This window comes from Candida albicans, chromosome 1 (genome assembly GCF_000182965.3).
Source record: "Candida albicans SC5314 chromosome 1, complete sequence".
NCBI classification, from domain to species: domain Eukaryota; kingdom Fungi; phylum Ascomycota; class Pichiomycetes; order Serinales; family Debaryomycetaceae; genus Candida; species Candida albicans.
In genome coordinates, this window is record NC_032089.1 from 21896 (window position 1) to 43509 (window position 21614).

At 38.7% G+C, this 21614-nt stretch overlaps 11 protein-coding genes and 1 non-coding gene across 12 annotated transcripts, besides 2 other annotated features; 5 read left to right on the top strand and 7 right to left on the bottom strand. All coding sequences in view use genetic code 12, as the record gives it.

Moving 5' to 3' along the window:
• Window positions 1–374: 374 nt before the first annotated feature.
• On the top strand, window positions 375–3431 carry KEL1 (Kel1p; the record flags this gene model as incomplete). Its single annotated transcript, XM_713959.1, has 1 exon — window positions 375–3431. One exon carries the CDS (start codon window positions 375–377, stop codon window positions 3429–3431), a length of 3057 nt encoding a protein of 1018 aa, XP_719052.1.
• A 54-nt stretch (window positions 3432–3485) lies between these two features.
• RIM8 (Rim8p) lies at window positions 3486–5354 on the bottom strand (the record flags this gene model as incomplete). The annotated part of the gene is made up of 1 exon (XM_713958.1): window positions 3486–5354. The coding sequence occupies one exon, from the start codon at window positions 5352–5354 to the stop codon at window positions 3486–3488; it is 1869 nt and encodes a 622-aa protein (XP_719051.1).
• A 1036-nt stretch (window positions 5355–6390) lies between these two features.
• Window positions 6391–7593, bottom strand: CAALFM_C100160CA (uncharacterized protein; the record flags this gene model as incomplete). Its single annotated transcript, XM_713957.1, has 1 exon — window positions 6391–7593. One exon carries the CDS (start codon window positions 7591–7593, stop codon window positions 6391–6393), a length of 1203 nt encoding a protein of 400 aa, XP_719050.1.
• A 315-nt stretch (window positions 7594–7908) lies between these two features.
• LEU4 (2-isopropylmalate synthase) lies at window positions 7909–9648 on the top strand (the record flags this gene model as incomplete). The annotated part of the gene is made up of 1 exon (XM_713955.2): window positions 7909–9648. The coding sequence occupies one exon, from the start codon at window positions 7909–7911 to the stop codon at window positions 9646–9648; it is 1740 nt and encodes a 579-aa protein (XP_719048.1).
• Window positions 9649–9946: 298 nt separating this feature from the next.
• On the top strand, window positions 9947–10549 carry RPL16A (60S ribosomal protein uL13; the record flags this gene model as incomplete). The annotated part of the gene is made up of 1 exon (XM_713954.1): window positions 9947–10549. The coding sequence occupies one exon, from the start codon at window positions 9947–9949 to the stop codon at window positions 10547–10549; it is 603 nt and encodes a 200-aa protein (XP_719047.1).
• Window positions 10550–10784: 235 nt separating this feature from the next.
• CAALFM_C100190CA (uncharacterized protein) lies at window positions 10785–11423 on the bottom strand (the record flags this gene model as incomplete). Its single annotated transcript, XM_713953.1, has 1 exon — window positions 10785–11423. One exon carries the CDS (start codon window positions 11421–11423, stop codon window positions 10785–10787), a length of 639 nt encoding a protein of 212 aa, XP_719046.1.
• Window positions 11424–12203: 780 nt separating this feature from the next.
• CAALFM_C100200CA (uncharacterized protein) lies at window positions 12204–12551 on the bottom strand (the record flags this gene model as incomplete). The annotated part of the gene is made up of 1 exon (XM_713952.1): window positions 12204–12551. The coding sequence occupies one exon, from the start codon at window positions 12549–12551 to the stop codon at window positions 12204–12206; it is 348 nt and encodes a 115-aa protein (XP_719045.1).
• Window positions 12552–12629: 78 nt separating this feature from the next.
• On the bottom strand, window positions 12630–13784 carry CAALFM_C100210CA (uncharacterized protein; the record flags this gene model as incomplete). The annotated part of the gene is made up of 1 exon (XM_713951.2): window positions 12630–13784. One exon carries the CDS (start codon window positions 13782–13784, stop codon window positions 12630–12632), a length of 1155 nt encoding a protein of 384 aa, XP_719044.2.
• Window positions 13785–15955: 2171 nt separating this feature from the next.
• On the top strand, window positions 15956–17590 carry PHR2 (1,3-beta-glucanosyltransferase; the record flags this gene model as incomplete). The annotated part of the gene is made up of 1 exon (XM_713950.1): window positions 15956–17590. One exon carries the CDS (start codon window positions 15956–15958, stop codon window positions 17588–17590), a length of 1635 nt encoding a protein of 544 aa, XP_719043.1.
• Window positions 17591–18588: 998 nt separating this feature from the next.
• BFA1 (Bfa1p) lies at window positions 18589–19875 on the bottom strand (the record flags this gene model as incomplete). Its single annotated transcript, XM_713949.1, has 1 exon — window positions 18589–19875. The coding sequence occupies one exon, from the start codon at window positions 19873–19875 to the stop codon at window positions 18589–18591; it is 1287 nt and encodes a 428-aa protein (XP_719042.1).
• A 329-nt stretch (window positions 19876–20204) lies between these two features.
• On the bottom strand, window positions 20205–20277 carry tT(AGU)6. The gene has a single exon. It is a non-coding gene; the product is annotated as a tRNA-Thr (tRNA).
• A 12-nt stretch (window positions 20278–20289) lies between these two features.
• Window positions 20290–20640: a long terminal repeat ((beta-1b) Long terminal repeat (LTR) associated with the transposon Tca8; about 395 bp long, 6-8 copies per genome).
• Window positions 20290–21614: part of a mobile genetic element ((Tca8-1) Retrotransposon Tca8 on Chromosome 1, about 4 kbp member of the gypsy group with two partial ORFs similar to gag and pol, flanked by 395-bp LTRs (beta elements)) that runs on past the window's edge.
• Window positions 20710–21609, top strand: CAALFM_C100270WA (uncharacterized protein; the record flags this gene model as incomplete). The annotated part of the gene is made up of 1 exon (XM_713948.2): window positions 20710–21609. A coding segment is annotated over one exon (900 nt), but the record flags the coding sequence as incomplete, so codon positions are not given.

The window sequence follows — 21614 nt, forward strand, 5'->3', positions numbered from 1 at the left end:
ATGAGTTGCCTAATTAGGAAATCAATTTTTTTTTCCTCTCTGTTTTTGTGTCAAAACTATACCCATAACCAATTGACAGAATCTCGACCCATTTGGGAACCCCTAAAGTCTATTTTATTTCTATATAAATATACAATTATTTCCCATTTCTTGTAGATCATACTTTTTTTCAAAAAAACCTCCCACTTTCCTTATTGACAACTGTATAACTTCCAAAAAAAATTGTCCAACATTTTTTTGTTTTTCTCCTCAATTTTGTTGTTTCTTGTGAATTTTTCCCACGAGAAGAAATTTTTAATATAAATTTTTCTTCACCGGTTTGTTTATCAACTAACCTCCACCCCCCCCTCACTTCAAAATTTGGATAATAATTTATGGCTCTCTTTAAGTTAGGTGGTAAATTAAAGAAAAAAGACCATCAACTGGACCCTGATACTACAGTTTCATCTTCCTCATCAACCAATTCAGCAAACCGAAAATCTACAAGCAGGTTTTCCAGCATTTTGCATTCCTCAGCAGCTCCAATGCCACTGATTTCCAATCAACCAGCCCACACCTCAAGGCCACCGCCTCACGCCAACTTGTCAGTGACAACCCCATGGAACCGGTTCAAATTATTTGATTCCCCCTTCCCCAGATACCGACACGCAGCCGCATCTATTGCTAGCGAAAAAAATGAGTTGTTCTTAATGGGTGGATTGAAGGATGGGTCAGTATTTGGCGATACATGGAAAATTGTCCCGCAAATCAACCACGAGGGCGATATCATCAACTATGTCGCAGAAAATATCGAAGTGGTCAACAACAACAACCCGCCAGCAAGAGTTGGCCACGCTGCTGTTTTGTGCGGAAACGCATTTATTGTCTATGGAGGTGACACTGTCGATACCGACACAAACGGATTCCCCGACAACAACTTTTACTTGTTCAACATCAATAACCACAAGTACACCATTCCGAACCACATTTTGAATAAACCAAATGGAAGATACGGCCATACCATAGGAGTGATATCATTAAACAACACATCGTCTCGTCTTTACTTGTTTGGTGGTCAATTGGAAAACGATGTTTTCAACGATTTGTACTACTTTGAATTAAACTCATTTAAATCCCCCAAGGCAACGTGGCAATTGGTCGAGCCATTGAACGACGTCAAGCCACCACCATTAACCAACCATTCAATGTCTGTTTACAAAAACAAGGTGTACGTGTTTGGTGGAGTCTACAATAATGAAAAGGTTTCCAACGATTTATGGGTGTTTGATGCCATTAACGATACTTGGACCCAGGTTACAACTACCGGAGATATTCCACCGCCAGTCAACGAACACTCAAGTTGTGTGGCTGATGATAGAATGTATGTGTATGGTGGTAATGATTTCCAAGGAATTATTTACAGCTCATTGTATGTGTTGGATTTGCAAACTTTGGAGTGGTCACTGTTGCAATCGTCAGCTGAAAAGAGTGGCCCTGGTCCAAGATGCGGTCACTCGATGACATTGTTACCGAAATTCAATAAAATCCTTATCATGGGAGGCGACAAGAACGACTATGTTGATAGTGATCCTCACAATTTCGAAACATATGAATCATTCAATGGCGAGGAAGTTGGAACTATGGTTTATGAATTGGACTTGAATATAATCGATCACTTCCTTGCCGCAAGTGCACCTGTTAATGCCCCAACCATTATTCCACCGGTTGCCTCTTACGAAGAACTCCCAAAACCCAAGAAACCCGCTGCTTCTGCTAGAAATGATCTCCAAGGTTACGACCGTCATGCAAGAAGCTTTTCTGGTGGTCCCGAGGATTTTGCAACCCCACAAGCCTCAGCTCGTGGCTCGCCATCGCCAGAAAGAACACAAGGTGGTGGCGATAATTTTGTCGAAGTCGACTTGCCTTCAACTACTATTTCTCAAGTCGACGATGATCCACCATACGATACAACTTCGTTGAACCAACCCCAAGAAGTGACAAATGGCCATGTTGACGACGAACCATTTAGAAGAAGATCGCTTGATCCCAAGTTTGATGATCATAGTGGGGCACCAGAGGTTGCACCAGTCGCGGTACCTGTCACGGAACCAGTCTCTGCACCAGTCACTGCACCAGTCGCAGAACCAGTGGTCGCACCAGCAGTTGCACCTGACGCATCTGGAAAAGTTAAAAAGATTATTTCGGAACTCACCAACGAATTGGTCCAGCTCAAGGCCACCACCAAAGAACAAATGCAAAAGGCCACAGAAAAAATCGAACAATTGGAACGCCAGAATTCGTTGTTACACCAATCGCAGCAGCGCGATGCTGAAAGTTACACCAAACAAATTGAAGAAAAAGACGTTCTTATCAACGAACTAAAATCGTCGCTCGACCCAAGTGCATGGGATCCAGAACAGCCGCAAACGGCCACAAATATCTCCGAATTGAACCGCTACAAATTGGAAAGATTAGAGTTGAACAACAAGTTGCTTTACTTGGAACAAGAAAATGTAAAGTTAAAGGACCAGTTTGCTGAGTTTGAACCATTTATGGACCACCAAATTGGCGAATTAGACAAATTCCAAAAAGTCATCAAAGTGCAAGAAGAACAAATCGACAAGTTGTCAAACCAAGTCAAAGACCAAGAAGCTCTACACAAACAAATCTACGATTGGAAGAGCAAATTCGAGAGTTTGTCTTTGGAATTTGAAAACTATAGGGCCATACATAATGACGACGATATATCAGATGGCGAAGTTGAACTCCAAGATGACGACAGATCTATTTTGAGTTCAGCAAAATCAAGAAAAGACATTTCATCGCAATTGGGCAATTTGGTGTCGTTGTGGAATCAAAAACACGCCTCCAGTTCTAGCCGTGACTTGTCTGCTCCTCCGGTAATCAACCCAGAAAGCCACCCCGTGGTGGCTAAGTTACAACTGCAAGTCGACGAGTTGTTAAAGATTGGTAAACAAAACGAAACCACATTCTCTCAGGAAATTGAAGCTCTCAGGAAAGAGTTGCAAGAAAAGACCACTTCATTAAAGACCGTGGAAGAAAACTACCGTGAATCTATACAGTCTGTCAACAATACCAGTAAGGCATTGAAATTGAACCAAGAAGAGTTAAGCAACCAACGAATTCTAATGGAAAGATTGATTAAAGAAAATAACGAGTTGAAACTTTATAAAAAAGCCAGCTCCAAAAAACTTGGCTCTCGTGATGGTACCCCCGTCGTTAATGAATACCAACAAGGAGAAGATAGTCCTGGTGTCGACGAGCTTAATAACGACGACGACGACGACGAAGACGTTATTAGTACAGCTCATTACAATATGAAAATCAAAGACTTGGAAGCTGACTTGTATATATTGAAACAAGAAAGAGATCAATTAAAAGACAATGTCACTTCGTTGCAAAAACAACTTTATTTAGCTCAGAATCAATAATTTATATGTGTGTGTTTGTGTGTATATTTTAATTTTTTATATAATATGTAATGTTTACGTCTCTGAATTCGAGTTATTATCCTGGGGAACTATCAAACGGTCATTGTTGACGTTCAAGTAATTTGGCGCTGAATCAACTGGTTCCTGGTACAAATCGTCATCCAATGGGACTGGCGGGGACGTGTTGGTGTTCTGGTATGTAAAAAACGAGAATGGTTGTTGATTCGAAGTCATGTTGACTGGACTTGGTTGTTCATCATCAGGTGGTGCTGACGGCAAAAGACTACTTTCATGTTGTCTCATTCTTTCCTTTTCTGACAACTCAGACTGGTTCTGTAGATGAGACACGAATTCTGGTGGCACATACAGCGGCACAACATTTTCGTAAGGTGGTGTAAAATTACTAACTGCAACTGATTCGGGTATTGAGTTGATCGCACCTGCGTACTGGTGCTCCACTGGTGAATGTGGTGAGGATGTAGAAAATACTGCCGGTGATGAATTGGAATTCGATGCCATGGACGACGACCTGCGGGATGCCACTTCCTCTGCTTGTGGTGCTTGCTCTTCTTGCGTTGACAGACGATGGGTTCCAATGTAGATCTCTGTTGTCAATTGTAGAAATTTCTTCAGTCGTTTATAACTATCGGTATTGATATAGGTAGATCTCTCGGTTTGGGTGGAATCAAAGTTAAACTTAAACTTGTCCAGTGATGATTTGGTTGCTTGCGGGTTGGCTTTAGCGCGTGCATCAACATCAGAATCAAGCGCAATTGATTTGCCAGAAAGGTTTATTAGTACTTCAACAAAGTACTGGAATGAAACTAACGGACACCCCAAAATTGTCGGGAAGGCATCAGCAGGCACTCGTAGCGACGAATTGATTTCGGATTGGAAAGTAACAGGATCAACATACAAGGGAAGTATCAACTGTTGTAGATCTTTTCTAAACGACTCAACAACTCCATCTGGGCCATTGTCTAATCGACAAACTCTGACAAACGTTATTATAATACCATTGAAATCCTGGATCTTTCGTAAATGGTTGATAGAAAGCTTGATCGGGATCAGCTCGCCTCGCAAGTATCCACGCTGCGGCACTTCCAATATGGCTTTGATCGTGGGCACAGGTATCGACTTTAATGATTTGTGGTCGGAATCTTCAGGTGTGGCACCTTCGGGCAACGAATGGTCGTGTTCGTTAGAAGACATGGTGTTGATGGTTGACGTTGACGTTTGCGTGCGAGACAACTTTTTGTTTGAGCTAGTTCGTGGATCTTTGAGAATCAATCTCTTTGGTTTCGGTCGAGGCAATAACGAAACATCTATTGGATTTACTAGACTTATGACTTTTTCTGATGTGTGACTAGGATTCTGTAGTATTTTCTTTTTCGTTAAACTGCTAGTACTGGCATTGTCGGGCGAGGCAGGTATCACATAGGACGACGAGTTTCCTATAGCTGCTTTCAAAATGTAGTTGATGGAACCTTTCCCAAAATCAATCGACGTATATACTCTTTTATTGGGCAACTTTACAATAAACGGAAACACATGTTCGCCTTTCAAAAGTCCATTACTAAACTCTGCTGAGTCTGTTTGTTCTTCTTCATCTTTACCATAGATTTTAATAGTATAATCAAATAACGTATGCTTCAAAGGCCTCAACTTCAGATGTGACGATGCATTTATTTTAATAAACCCCACCAACGACAACGTTATGACTATATTTGCCAAATTCTTTTTCGAAATTAATACAACTTGTCCTGAGATTTCTTCTCCTGGTAACCAGACCTTATGTGGGTTATCTAACTGTACGTAAAAATCATCAACTGAGTTGTACTCAAGCCTGAAATTTGAATGGAAATGGGCGGAGTCGTTAAATAGTTTGGGGGTGGGTAGTATTTTTGATACTGCTCGTCTCATTAGTGGGATGGTTCAGTATAAGCAAGGAATCTAAAGGTGTTTCAATAAAGAAAAAAGGTAAGGAAATTTGTTGTTTTTTTCTGTTCGTAGAGAGAAAAAAAAAAAAAGAAAGAATGAGAATGGTTGATAAACTTTTCTTTTTCTTTTGAGGCAGTTGGTGGTGGAGACTAATTTAGTTTTTTTTCTTTTTGGTAGACGTACTATTTATTATTTGCCCTACTTACAACTATGGGTGTGGGAAGGTGGGCTCTTTAAGCAATACACTTTCACCTGATGTTTTTTTTATTTCCGTTATCTCCTTGAAATTCCTAGTTGTTTGTGAACTTTAAATCTATTGTTCCAATGTACAACAGTTCTGTGAACTCTAATAAAAATTTTATGTAGTACACTTGGTGTTCCCAGCACAACGCCAATATACACCTCTTAAACTTGTCAATTATCGAAACCTCAAAAGCTAGGAACAGGTTGAGTGTAGTAGGAACCCGACCACCAAGAAAAAAAAAATACTAACGGGGGGGTAGAGCGAACCACAGACAATGGAAACACAATCTATCAGTTTTCCTTTTTTTTTTTTTCTTGGAATTAGAGGGGAGAGTTGACGTTTTTCTTAATTACACAATATAGTGAAGGTTTGGTTTTGCGGGAATTTAGTTTTTTCCATACCATGATAGATAAAAAATTTTTGCCTTTCATTTAAGCCCTGATTTTTAGTGTGAAATTATGTTATATTATGATCATTCCAGTGTACCGCCACCAGATGACCAGCACTTTAAAAACTCCGGAAATATTCCACATCTGCTTGTCGTTCGGTCCAACCTCTTTCTATCTTAAGTGCTTGTACGTCACCAACCGTTGAGATCAAGCCAAGACAAGTCAATCTTGCTTTCTGGTGCATTCGCTTCTTGTTGATTGTCGTGTTATTATTTTTCTTGTCCTTTTTAGTCAAAGGGGTGCCACAATCGGCAAGAAAAAAAAAATGGGTAACAAATCTTATGCTTAAAACTACGGAAACTTATTTAACTATTATACACTAGATTTAATCAAAGGTCTTCTTAGTACCTTTGAATTCAGTTGACTTATTTGGTCTTGGGGTGCTGTTACCGGATCTTGGAGTAGCTGATCTTTCACGACCGCCAAAACCACCACCAAAACCACCTCTTCTATTATTGTTGTTGTTGTTGTTGGTGTTATCTCTTGGAGTTGAAAAGTCTAATCTACATGGACGACCTTCAATGTATTCCCCGTTCATCGCTTCTAAGGCAGCCTTGGCTTCATCAACACTGGAGAATTGAACGTACCCGAACCCTTTTGGTTGTTGAGTGTCTGGGTGAGTTGGAACTCTGCATGAAATAACATTACCATATTCACCAAAAACATTAAACAAATTGTCTCTGTTAGCATTGAAGGAAAGATTACCAATGAATAAGGTGTCACTTGGAGGAGATTGACTGTCACCATACTGTTTAGCTCTATCGTTATTGGATTTAGATGCATGTGGTTTACCAGTAGACATATCCAAGTTGATTGGTCTGCCATCAATTTCCTTACCTTGCATTTCTTCGAGAGCTTTTTCAGCGGCTGATTTGCTTTCGAAATCAACATAACCATAACCTCTAGACTTACCAGTGGCTCTTTCCATAATGACTCTAGCACCAATAACACCACCAATGTGTTCAAATTCTCTCTTTAACCAAGCATCATCAATGTTCCATGATAATCTACCAACAAATAACGTAGCTGGTTCTTCAGTGCTAGCAGCTGGTTTGGATTTCTTGACTGGAGCAGACTCTTCTTCTTTGGATTCTTCAGCTTTACGTTTCTTAGAAGGTTCTTCTTCTGAGTCGGAGTCAGAATCGGAGTCGCTATCGCTGTCACTCTCTGAGCTAGAACTATCGGAAGAACTGGAATCCTCGCTGTCAGAACTAGAAGACTTTTCTTCCTTCTTTTCTTCTTCGTCAGAACCAGATGAGCTCTCTTCCTTCTTGTCTTCATCATCGCTTTCATCACTAGAACTCTCTTTCTTTTCTACTTCTTCTTCATCACTGCTGTCGCTATCAGAACCTTCATCACTGGAGCTGCTTGAACTGTCGTCACTGGAATCATCGTCAGAACTGCTTTCTTCACTAGAACTATCGTCAGAACTGCTTTCTTCACTTGAACTTTCTTCTTCAACCTTCTTAGCAGGTTTTTCTTCTTTCTTCTTAGACAATTTCTTGTCAACTTTAGATGCTTTAGCCATATTCGATTAGATGTAAAGAAAAGCTATAACTTTAAGAATCTTTTTTTTTTTTAGAAAAATGTTTCATTTGTGATGAGATGAGAACAAAAAAAGAAAAAATGAGAAAAAAAAACTAAGCAATGCTAAATGTAGTTGGCTGTACATTCCTATTTTGGAAGTCTACCTGTTATTCCTGTTACGGAGAGCTGACTCATTCTTGTGTCATAACACCACCGCCACCGGTGAGGCTGAAATTTATTCACCTCGATTAAATATACTTTTCTTCTGATTCGATAATTTTTCACTTCAACTACCCTTTCTTTTTCCACAACAACGATGCAAAAGGTTTTCCAAAGATGGGTATCTAGAATACCCCCAGTTAAGCTCCAATATAAGAATATGCTTAGAGACCCTTCCAAAAAATACTCTCCACCAAAACAGATCAACTTGCCCAATAGAACTTGGCCCACCAAAGTAATCACTAAAGCTCCCCGCTGGCTTTCCACTGATTTAAGAGACGGTAACCAGTCCTTGCCAGATCCAATGTCGGTTCCAGAAAAAAAAGAATACTTCCATAAATTAATTGATATTGGGTTTAAAGAAATCGAAGTTTCGTTCCCCTCTGCTTCGCAAACTGATTTTGATTTCACCCGATACGCCGTTGAAAATGCGCCAGATGATGTAACTATTCAAGTCTTGACCCAATCTCGTGAACCATTGATCAGAAGAACAGTGGAATCGGTAAAAGGGGCCAAGCGTGCTACCATTCATACATATTTGGCAACCTCTGATGTATTCCGTGAAGTTGTTTTCGGTATGAGCAAACAAGACGCTATAGACAAGGCCATTGAAACTACAAAATTAGTGAGATCATTAACTAAAGATGACCCTAACATGCAAGACACTGAATGGAATTTGGAGTTTTCTCCAGAGTGTTTCTCAGATACGCCAGTTGAATTTGCCGTTGAGATTTGTGAAGCCGTTAAAAAAGCTTGGGAACCAACAGTGGAAAACCCAATGATCTTCAATTTGCCTGCCACAGTTGAAGTTGCTGGTCCTAATGTTTATGCTGATCAGATTGAATACTTTTGTCAAAACATAACTGAACGTGAAAAGATTATTGTCTCCACCCATACTCATAATGACCGTGGCTGTGGTGTCGCTGCTACCGAATTGGGTATGTTGGCTGGTGCCGATAGAGTGGAAGGTTGTGTGTTTGGAAACGGTGAAAGAACCGGTAATGTTGACTTGGTCACGGTGGCATTGAACTTGTACACCCAAGGTATTGCGCCAAATTTGGACTTTTCCGATATCGAGAGCATTATTGAGGTTAGTGAACGTTGTAATAAAATCCCGGTGCCCGCAAGATCACCTTACGGTGGCTCACTTGTGGTGTGTGCCTTCAGTGGATCTCATCAAGACGCCATTAAAAAGGGTTTTGCTAAACAAAAGGGAGACAAATGGGCTATCCCATACTTGCCATTAGATCCAAAAGATATTGGCAGAACTTACGAAGCCGTGATTAGAGTCAACTCCCAATCAGGTAAAGGTGGTGCTGCCTGGGTCATCCTTAGATCTTTGGGATTGGACTTGCCAAGACACTTACAAGTTGCCTTTTCAGGATTGGTGCAAAACACTGCTGACCTGTTGGGTAGAGAATTGAAGGTTGATGAAATTGTAAACTTGTTCAACGAACAATACTTGGTGAGTGCCCCTTTAAGCATTCAGGATTTTGAAATCACCAAGAATAAAAACGATGAAAGAGAAATTGTTGCTCAATTAAATGATGGCATCACCATTAAAGGTCAAGGTAATGGTCCTATCTCTGCTTTTATTGATGCAATTTCTAACAAGTTCGGTGTTTTGTTTGAAGTTGTAAACTATCAAGAACATTCTTTGGGAGGTGGTTCTAGTAGTAAGGCAGCAACTTATATCGAATTATCATATGTTAATGCCAATGGTGAAAAAGTTACTAGATGGGGTTGTGGTATCAATCACGATGTGTCACAAGCCTCAATCGAAGCCATTCTTAGTGTTGTAAACTCTTTGATTAAAAAGAATGAATTAACTGTATAGTGAATATATGTTGAACTCGGGAATCAATATTTCTTTTTGGCTGCTAAATTTTTTGTTGTGTGGATTAGGGCTATAGCCCTAACCTGCACACACACTTTTTCTTAGTGGTGACCATTATCACCCAATGCGCACTGTTTTTCCGGTTTTTTACTGGTTACAACCACCAACTTTTACAGTTTCGCACTGGAGCTGAGTAGTTTTTTTTCTCTCCTACAGTCGTTTTCCCTATAGTAAAAAATTCTTTTTTTTTTTTTTGAAAACTTCCTTTAACCTTTCCTTCTATCTTAATCAATCAACCATGTCCTCATTTGAAAAAGTTGTTGTTATTGATGGTAAAGGCCATTTGTTGGGTCGTTTAGCCTCTATTGTTTCTAAACAAATCCTTAATGGTCAAAAAGTCGTCGTTGTCAGATGTGAAGAATTGAACATTTCTGGTGAATTTTTCAGAAACAAATTAAAGTACCACGACTACTTGAGAAAAGCTACTAGATACAACAAGAAGAAGGGTCCATTCCATTTCAGAGCCCCATCTAGAATCTTATACAAGGCCATCAGAGGTATGATTCCTCACAAAACTGCCAGAGGTAAAGCAGCCTTGGAAAGATTGAAGGTTTTCGAAGGTGTCCCACCACCATACGACAAGAAAAAGAGAGTTGTTGTTCCTCAAGCTTTGAGAGTCTTAAGATTGAAACCAGGTAGAAAATACACCACCGTTGGTAAATTATCTTCAGCTGTTGGTTGGAAATACGAATCAGTTGTTGAAAAATTAGAAGAAAAGAGAAAAGTCCAATCTGCTGAATACTACGCCAAGAAGAAGGCTTTGACCAAAAAATTGAACGCTGCTAAAGCTTCTACTGCTGAATCTGAAGCCGCTCAAAAATTAGCTGCTTTCGGTTACTAAGCATCGGAGTTTTGTATATTATGAAATAAGAGAAATCCATATATCAACCAACTAGGGATCTTTTTTTACTTGTCGCCCCATATATATACATTGGGTGTATTAGTAAAAGGAAACCACACCCACACAAATAACAAATAAATGTCATTTAATTGTACGAGTAATTCATATATTTTTACAAAGTATTTAACTAATTGTAGAATTGTTACATAATAAGTACATCGTATATGGTAGTCTCTCAAACCATAATACTTTTTAGAAAATTCTTAAGCCCTCTTCGTTTAGATGTATTGCTTCCGTTCTTATGATTCTGAAGTCGTTTCCATTTTCTTATCAAGGTGTCGAGACAAGTAACATCACCTGTAGATTTGTCAACAAACGTTTGCTGACAGGTCAAATAATACCCAACGTCGAGATTAAATGGTAGGTAATTGTCTTCTTTAATGTTCAATAATAATGTAGGGTACCGTTCAATCTGTAAGTCATGAATTAGTCTTGGTGAAGGTATGCTGTGCAATGTCGAGAACTGGTATTTCTTTCCCAAGTGAACTAGTTTTAGCTGATCGATATATATTTCTTTATTGAATAAATTATGCTGGTGGTAGAATAAATAGACAAACAAATGGTTCACTGTTAAATCCTCAACAGTTATCTTCTTATGTAAATATATATTGATCAAACACACAACAGAGCATAATTTGATGTTGATATTGGCATTACCATCGTAAACCACCGTGATTTCTGATACTTCGGTTTCTTCTTCAGGGATCCTCGAAGATAGATAGTTCATAAGGTATTGGGAATTGTATTGTTGGGACTTGTCTGAAAGTGTCAAGCACGAGTCACAGGGTGACAAAATGGATGTTGGGGTGGTCATTCTGTGTGTTCATGTACTAATGTGTTGGAATATGTAGTTACAAAATCTGACTGCTTTTTTCGAATAAAAAGTGGGTCAATCACGAATATATATAGGATAAATTAAATTGTTTAGGAGTGACAAGAATTTTAAATTGTGTTCTGTGTACTTTTTTTTTAGTCTATCATGATTTGCTCTCGTATGTATAACACTATATTGACCCCCTATTTCCTTGTGGTGCATTATTTTTTTGGATAGTTCTCACAGTAGTCTGTTGTCAATCAATCTTTTATGGTTGTTGCATGCAGATATCCTCGAAACCTTTTTTTGGTCGGTGGGGAAAACGTGTCGAGTCTGATCTTTTGAGAGTCAATAACTATTAGTGACAGCTAGGCTCATTAAGCCACCTCACCTGGGCTACATCCTCACAGTTCCAATAAATATTCGTGGTGGAAATAGCTTTTTTTTTATTACTCCAGATCGTCCCCCATTATTTCCTCCCTCCCCGCCATTTTGATTGTTTAATTAGTTCCACAAAATCTACCTCGCAAACATTAGCGATACTGCACATAACGTTAGAAAATATGAAATTCCTACTACTAACTACTCTTAGTATAGGGCACTGAATTGTCCTCCCCCACTTCTCCTGGTCTGACTATACTGGTAACATCAGAATACAAGTGTTCGTACATTCTATGTCTTTAGAGTCATTCTTGAAAAGTGGCCCAACTAATTATTGGGTTGTACACACTACTATTTATATACACACCGTTCTTATTGTTCATGGTGTAGGGGCGTGCATCAAACAGTGACAACCTCATCACACAATAATTCAATGAACCCAATTTTCCTATTGTCAACAATATAACACTGCTTTATGTCACCCAACTTCTTAAACAATTGCACCAACGAAAACTCATCCAAATTGTATTTCAGAAGATTTTCAATAACTATAGTGTCTCGGTTGATGACACCTACCATTTGCTGTAGATTATTCAGAAATTCGTAGTTGATCAAACTATGATCTAACCCTTCAATCTTTAGGAGTACCTCCGGCGAAGTAGAATTAATATATGTAAGCTCTGACAATTGTGGCAACAAACGTATTAATATATTATTTATATTGTTTGATATTATATACTTTATCATCTAAAACTTAACAACAAAAGACAAAAAAAAGACGTGTGTTTTTTTTTTTGGTGTCTTTTTTTTTTTCTCTCTCGCCCTTTACTCTTCAACAACCTCTTCAACCTTTGGCTTTTCTTCATCGGTTTCGCCTTTTCTGGCCCTGACCACAGTTTTGATTCTTTGGTCACTGACTAATAATCCGTATCTTCTGTATTGTTTAATCAATTGAGCCAATTCACTGCCTTCTTTGTTTTCTGCATTCGTGGCAAAAACATATCCCAATTCAGCAAAATACTCATAACTCAATTTCAATTTGAAATCGGGCTTCTTAGCATCTTCAACAATCTGTCTCATGGTTCTCAATTTATTTTCTTCGGTCAACGGAGTGTTATACCCTTCGCCTGATTCTAATTGGACACCCAAATTTCTAAGAGTGTTAAACAATCCAGCACGGTGTGCTTGGATCATACCACCATGTTGATTGATCTTGAATTCACGGTAATACTCTTTGTATTCGTCAATGGTGGCCTTTCTCGTACCTGTCCATCCCAATTTAACCAATTCTTCTTTGGTGACATCTAATTTGACACTTCTTGGTGTTAAACGGAACACTCTCATTGGGTTGAAAACCCCGGTGTACAAAAACCCAAATATGAACAAACACTTGATAATATGAAATCCAAAAAATACACATTGAGCACCCACACCTACAGTATCATATAAATCTGCAAGTAAAGTTTCGGCAAATCTGTCCTTGCCAAACTGCACCAATACCCATGCCATCAATTTCGTCATTTGATTGGTAAGACAAATTCCCGGAGTAGGACTTATGAAATCAGGTAAATCGGTGTATAACCAGCATGCCAAAAATGCAAGGAACGAATAGAACCCAAAGTCGTTGAACTGCCAAACTGGAAGGATTAGTTGACCGGGCCACACTGTTTCATTAATCAAATCATTGTCATTAACAGGAACTGCTTGTTTCTGTGAGTCTTCATCAAAAATAAAATTTCCATCTTGAGTCAAGTACCCAGGAGAGACTGATTTCTTGAACCCAATAGGTTGGGCATGATAAAATACACTTGGTCGTAATGAAATGGGTAATGTTCTAAAAACTTTGTATAAATCTTTAAAAACGGTGGTGGTTTTCACTTGGAAACAGTAGTCCTTTTCCATATCATCGTTGAATCTAAGATATATATCGAGGTATCCTACCTCTGAATCTGTTTCTGTGGTCTTTTTGGTATCTGACATTGTCTTGGTGGAGTTAGTTTGAAACTAGAGTTAAGTATAAGATGGTCAAAAAATAAAAAATCTCGACACCGGAGAGGAGGAGGAGGCTGGAAAAAAAAAAAGTGAAAATCTTTATTGTGTGTTGTTTGTTGGTGCGGGTGTATCGTAAATGCAGGATATGTGGCCCTAAAAAATGGAAGTTTTTCCATGAATTTCTACGAATGTAGGTGAACAGATTGTGGGTGTGTTGGTGATGATTTGAAGTTACGGTGTAGAGACGTTCAGGGTATACACCTTGTCCTTTAGTTTGCTGTATGAATCTAACGGTTTATATTGACTACAAAATTTTTCCTGGTTGGGGGAGAAAGTGGGGTGGTGGTGGGATGAGTGCGGCATTTTAAATTTATCCAAGATTAAAGTACATGGTGAGGTGTTAAATGATCCCGTTGTAATCAGTTGGCAAGACTCAACCAATAAAATTTTGGAAGACGGCTGTTAGAATTGCGTTGTGACTTCATTGCTTAAGTTTGTTAGACAAGAGTTTGTAGGTGGTGGTAAAATCATTTTTTGGGGCAATTTTTGCACGGAAAAACAGGGAAAATATGCTGGCAATTTCACATCTCTTGTAAATAAAAAGCCAAAGGTTTTATTGTAGACATGCTGCCTTAGGTATCGTGGATATTAATACTGTTATATCAACGGTTGGGTTAATTAGTTAATGCCAACTAACTATGCTATTAATCTATTTCTAGTAAGAATAAAACTCAGAGAAAGAGAAAGGTTGGATTGCAAATATGTGTTACATCTCCTTCATAGACTAACCACTAGAAATCTATTGATGGGTATCATTCATAGTTGACAGTATGCTTGCAGGCACTACACATTCTACTAATCGTACAGGAAACACTTCCCTTAGTCTGGGTTAAATCAGAACATACCTCAACAGGATCTAAGCAGGTATTACTCTGACGGGCCATATGCAAGTAATCACTAAGAACAAATTCACGCGATTGTCAAAACATGACAGAGACAATCTCTAGAGTCGGAAGTTGACAGGGCACAACACCATGATGTAGCCCATTAATCCAAGCATACACGCGTACCTGAAAACAATTAGACCTATTTTTAAAGTTGTTTTGACATCATCAAAAAATGTTAGTATTTGCGTTTGATTATCCCTTTCAAGTGTACGCGTCGTGTGGATCGAGTGGCCATATCAATTGCAAAGGTTTGGTGGCGAATGTAGAAAGGCTAGCGTATGAAAGGGAATGTTTATTGCTATATCTGGAATCGACATAGCCTCAAAATGAATTTCTTTTTTAGTGCATTTTTGTGTAATATATTGATCCGGTACACAAAAAATAGTCAGCTACTATGCAGTATCATCACTAAATCCTGTTGTGACAGTGTTTATGAAAACGCCTAAACCGGTTAGAATAGAAATGAGTAGAAACGATTGAGGAGTGACGAGCTATATGTTCAAGCTTGGGTTGGGGTGTTGTAGTTGCTGTTAAAGATCAATAATCAAAGGTAGTCAATGAGATGGGAAGAAGTGGTAACATGTCAGCTTATTATTCGGGATACAAAAAAGCCTTGTTGAAGGAAAAAAAATATTTCCTTGGCTTAAACATCGCTGGCGTTGTAGTATAGTACCTGCCTTGTACCAAACCGTACGTCGTGTGGTAGTACTATTCGCTCTACAGACGAGCAAACCCGCAAAACAATAAAATAAATACCACGACAATAGGAGAGAACAATTTCTGGCTTAACACGACACGAAATTTTTTTTCTTAATTGTTTTGCTTTAAATTTAGCCGACAAACGAAGAAAAAAACCAATTTGGGTTAAAAATTTTTTTTCATTATCTCCAAATTAAAATAGGCACAGCCAACAACAACAGTAGCAGAATTGTACAGGACAAAATAAATGATGAAATTATTTACATTTACTTTTGCGTATCACCTTTGTTTTTTTTTTACTCTCCTCTGTTTCATATTTAATGAACAATTAGTCCAAATCAAGAACAATTTTTTTTTTCTTTCTTCATCTTTCTTTTTTTTTTCTTGTTTCTTGGCTTTCCTCCCCTTAACTGGTTTTTTTTCTTGACATTCATCCGTTTACCGTTTAGTACTTTCCTTCTACCAAGAAATTCAAGGAATCATCGTCAAAGAAACTACACACATTCGATCGCTATGTTGTTGAAATCTTTATTCCCATCAATCTTGGCTGCTACTTCATTCGTTTCTTCCGTGGCTGCCGAAGATTTGCCTGCTATTGAAATTGTTGGTAACAAATTCTTCTACTCCAACAATGGATCCCAATTTTACATCAAAGGTATTGCTTACCAACAAAATAACTTGGACTCCAACGAATCATTTGTTGACCCATTAGCTAATCCTGAGCACTGTAAAAGAGATATTCCATACTTGGAAGCTGTCGACACCAATGTCATCAGAGTTTATGCTTTAGACACCAGTCAAGACCATACTGAATGTATGCAAATGTTGCAAGATGCCGGTATTTATGTCATTGCCGATTTGTCCCAACCAGATGAATCCATCAACAGAGACGACCCATCCTGGGATTTGGATCTTTTTGAAAGATACACTTCTGTTGTCGATTTGTTCCACAACTACACTAACATTTTAGGTTTCTTTGCCGGTAATGAAGTCACCAACAAGAAATCAAACACTGACGCTTCTGCTTTCGTTAAGGCTGCTATCAGAGATACCAAAGCCTACATCAAAAGCAAAGGTTACAGAAGTATTCCAGTCGGTTACTCTGCCAATGATGATTCCGCCATCAGAGTTTCATTAGCCGACTACTTTGCTTGTGGTGATGAAGACGAAGCTGCTGACTTTTTCGGTATAAACATGTACGAATGGTGTGGAGACTCTTCTTACAAAGCTTCTGGTTATGAATCTGCTACCAACGATTACAAAAACTTGGGTATCCCAATCTTTTTCTCCGAATACGGTTGTAATGAAGTTAGACCAAGAAAATTCACAGAAGTGGCTACTCTTTTTGGTGACCAAATGACTCCAGTTTGGTCTGGTGGTATTGTTTACATGTATTTTGAAGAAGAAAACAACTATGGTTTGGTTAGTATCAAAGACAACACTGTTTCAACTTTGAAAGACTACTCCTACTATTCATCAGAAATCAAAGACATCCACCCAAGTTCCGCTAAGGCTTCTGCTGAATCTGCCTCCTCCATTTCCAGAACCACTTGTCCAACCAACACCAACAATTGGGAAGCATCTACAAACTTGCCACCAACCCCAGATAAAGAAGTGTGTGAATGTATGAGTGCCTCATTGAAATGTGTTGTTGACGACAAGGTTGATTCAGACGACTACTCAGACTTGTTTTCCTACATTTGTGCTAAGATTGACTGTGATGGTATTAATGCTAACGGAACCACAGGTGAATATGGTGCTTACTCCCCATGCCACAGCAAGGATAAATTGAGTTTTGTCATGAACTTGTATTACGAACAAAACAAGGAAAGCAAATCTGCTTGTGACTTTGGTGGTTCTGCTTCATTACAAAGTGCCAAGACTGCTAGCAGCTGTTCTGCTTACTTGTCCTCTGCTGGCTCTTCAGGATTAGGTACCGTATCTGGTACCGTCAGAACCGACACTTCTCAATCGACTTCTGACTCTGGATCTGGATCTTCTTCCTCCTCCTCCTCTTCTTCTTCCAGCTCGTCATCTGGTTCAAGTGGTAGTAAATCTGCTGCCAGCATTGTTTCTGTCAACTTGTTGACTAAGATTGCCACTATCGGTATTTCTATCGTTGTTGGTTTCGGTTTAATTACCATGTAATATAATTTTTAAAACCGTGATTCAAATATATATTTACATACACGTAAAATAGTTAAAAATGGAAATACAAATTGTGTTGAAAACTATCTTGGTGTGAGTCTAACAAAGTATCTCACGAGTGTACTCTCCAAGTAACTACTAACTCCTTGGTTTAACAATTCCTTCCGTTATCTTCTGATCTTGTAATTGATGTAAAATATTTGAGTTCTTCTGCCTGGAATTACCTAACACTTTGTGCCAACTAGTAATGGTTGTCATCTGTCATTTCATATCTTTGTCAACTTGTAGGCGAAAAGTATAAAATATCCAAACACTTGAGACGTTTTTCAAAAGTGACAGGTAAACCCAGCTCAATGAAATGGAGGAAGGATTTTGGGTGGTTTGATTTAGTTTCAATCCAATCGTCAATCCTGAAATATGGTTGGCTCTCTTAATACGATACTCTAATGTTACTAGTGGTGGCATAATACTTGCCACGAGTTCGTCAGCTTCTTGGTGTAATTTGCATTTGTTGCAGCATATTCTGCTAAAAGAGTTGTGGAGACTAGTTGTATATTTAAAATGACAGGTATTGATAACCTGATCAAGGATTTCCACCAAGGTTATTTTAAACTAAAGGTAGTAATGCAAAAACCCTAACTTATAGAACTTCTTTGAGGTTGGTGTCACACATCTGTAGAACATGTTTTTTTATGAATAGCAAGGTCCTTACATAATTTCGAAAACACAATGTTATAAAAATATTTCCTTTGCAAGGCGTTATCAATTCGGGAAATATCAAAAATGTAAACTACAAAAAAGAATTGAACAAAAAGGTATACATAAAAATACATGGTATATAGAAAAATTGGGGTATACGGACTGAACCTTCTATCCCCGCAATGACCTCATCTCACTCAGGTTTACCATTCAAGCTAATGGCTCACTGTTCTCTAGCTCAAAGCGGTTTGCAACTACCGAATTAGACAGGTTTGGAAAAGGCATGCTAGCTCAACACGTTACTCTTCAATTATCATTTTACGGATCTCCCAGTAATGGTCAGTATTAAACTCGCTGGTTGTGTCAATGAACCAATGGTTAATTTTCTTCTCGATCTTTGCTTGCTCTTTTTGGAATTTATCCACGAGTTTGCGACTAATTTCAAAATCCAGATGCTGTGTTTCGTTATTCTTGCTAGGGGCTGTGGCTGTTGCAGTGGTTGAAGTGGTGCGTTGGGTAAACTGGCTCAATCCCCTAACTGGTGACTGTAGCTGTTTCACAGCTAAATCGGGTATATCGTCAAACACATCATGTTCGCTTTCGATGTTAATCCATCGTAGGTTCTGTTCGTCGTAGACCATATTTCCTTGTCGTTTCTTAGTTTTGTTTTCTTTGTGAGTAATCAAAGACGGCTTTTCAAATCGAATCAAGTCTATATCATTTCCTTCCCACCTATTTTTTTCTTTGTTTAGTTTCATATTACTAATGGACGGATATGTAACGGGCACCTCGCTATTGTTATTTAAACACCTTACAGTCCCCATCTTCTTGTGGTGAGGATGATAAGATTTGGTTTCCTTGAATTTGCTAAGTAGCTGATTCTTGTTATAGAATGACGGAATTCTATCCAACTTCTGTTTCACTCGATTGTCACATTTGAACTCTCCATAAGATTTATACTTCTTTAGTGTGGGCGCATTACTTCGAAGTGTGGGCATTGACGGTTGTATTCGCAATTTAGTCTCAAAATCTTTATCAAACCCTTGGGCAAAATCCTCGACGTCATCTCTGACATATTCGTAATTCACGGTTTTCTCATCATCCAACTGGTCCAAAAGAGTCAAGTTTTCATTGGTCAACTTGTTGAAATCTTTTAACCGCAACGTTTGATTCGGGTCATAATCTTTATGTCGTTTCTGCATCAATTCTCTTTGCTCTCGTTCCGCCTCCCGTTGCTTGGCAACCTTTGTGGCTATTAATCGTTGATTCATTTGTTGGTATATACTCTGGTTCTTATTGAATCCGTCCCACTCAAACTCCTGATCTGAAAATTCCGATGTAAGGTCAGTCTCATTCTCTTCACTATATTCGCTCAATGTCTCTCGTGTTATTCTTTTCCCATTTATTGACCTCATATTTGGTGATTGGCCCGTTATGGCAAACAGCGGCGACAGTGCCAGCAGCGGGAAAGAAAACTTGTTGATTTTGAGTGTTTCTCCGTCGTGGTAATCTATACCTTCAATGTCGCCAAATAGCTCATCCTCTTCAGAAAACTGTCGAAGTAACGTTAATTTATCAGATACCATCGATAATAGTTATAACGGGTATGCATGAATTGAAAATAATATATATATAAGGTTTTGAATGGGGTAAAAAATTCAAAAAAAATATATATACTAGGGACAGATCAGAAACTTGGTTTCTTTTTTTTTTTCTGCTGTTGGTGAATCTATGTGTTTTGTTTACAAATCGGGTTGAAACATCAATTTCATCAATCGCACACGACCACTTGATTGCTGACTAAAATAACTACAAACAGAGTCGTACCATAACAGTGGCCACAGACCAAGGATTGGAAATCTTTAGCAGTGCTCAGGTCGATCAATACTTGCAGCAAAAAAAAACAAAAAAGAAATGCTCTCAGCAGGATTCGAACCTACGATCTCCTCATTACTAGTGAGGTGCCTTACCAACTTGGCCATAAGAGCCTCTTGTGGTGTTGTTGTATAATCAGCCTTGCTCGTTGTCTGATTTACAAGGCTTGGTTCTATTGGTTGTTTATTACCTTGGTGGTTGCGCACCATCTTGGCATTGAGCTATTTTCTATTTCTAATTTCGGTATTTTGTTTACACCTCGTTAGACGAGTTCTTGATATTATTAAATTAGTTGGTTATTGAGTGGTCTGATGGTTCATCGTCACTCTAGTTTTCGGTCTATATAAGGGTCAGAGTTTTCCCTTTGTCTTCTTATATATTTTATATTCTTTTCTTAGTGAGTTTCCATACAGAATCAGAGTCAGAATAAAAGTTATTGTTTCGAGTTCTTCATATTAGTGTTTACATTTACAGCTGTTCCATAGGTCCTGCAAGTCGAAATATACATTAGTTGGTAGCATTGCCTCGTTAAGATCCAGATTACAATGAGCATGCCAGGTTCCATTGATCCACCAAGTCAAGCTCAAGGTCAAGCTCCCATCATCATGAATCAGGAATCATTAAGATACCTTGGTGCTGTTATTGCTGAAAGTGTAACTAAGTCCCAGGATGTGGTTAAGCCTACTAAGTTCAAGGGTGGAAATGTTAAGGATCCAGAGAAATTGTTTGTCTTCATTTATGAGATGGAAGAGTATGCCGAAGCAAGGAACATTAGTCTTGGTGGTAGTGAACTCACACGTCTTTGTGCTAAGTACCTCACTGGGGAGGCCCTCATCTGGTATAAGGCATCTCAATTTAAATTTGATAGATACCCTTGGGACAAGTTTTGTGATACGTTGAAAGATCGCTACCTTGATGCACGTTTTGAAGCACAGCAGTTGAGAAATTTAACACATGGGATCCAGAAGCGTGATGTTAAGTCATATTCTGATGATTTCATTCAGCGTGCGAGGTATGTTCGCTCGGAGTGGAAGGACCCAACTCTTTTGAAGGAATTCTATTATAGTGGGTTGAAACCTGAAATAAAAGCTTCCCTTGTCACTGAAGCTGCTGATGATAGATATGGTTTGGATGATCTTATGTTAAAGGCTCAACAAATAGATGAAATTAGATACAAGGAAGGTAGAAGAAACCATAGTCCATCTCACAAGGATAAGTATCAATTTAGAAGTAACTTCAAAGGTGGTAATCGTTCGGGTGGTGAAGAAAGAGGCGTTGATGCAGATGGTGATATTATAATGGCCAACCTGATGCAATCCAAGAAATTGAGTTGGACTGAACGGAAATTTTTAAAACAGAATAATGCCTGTTGTACTTGTTATCGTGTTGGATATAAGTCCTTTGATTGCCCATATCGTAAGGACAACAAGAAAAATCCACCAAAACAGAC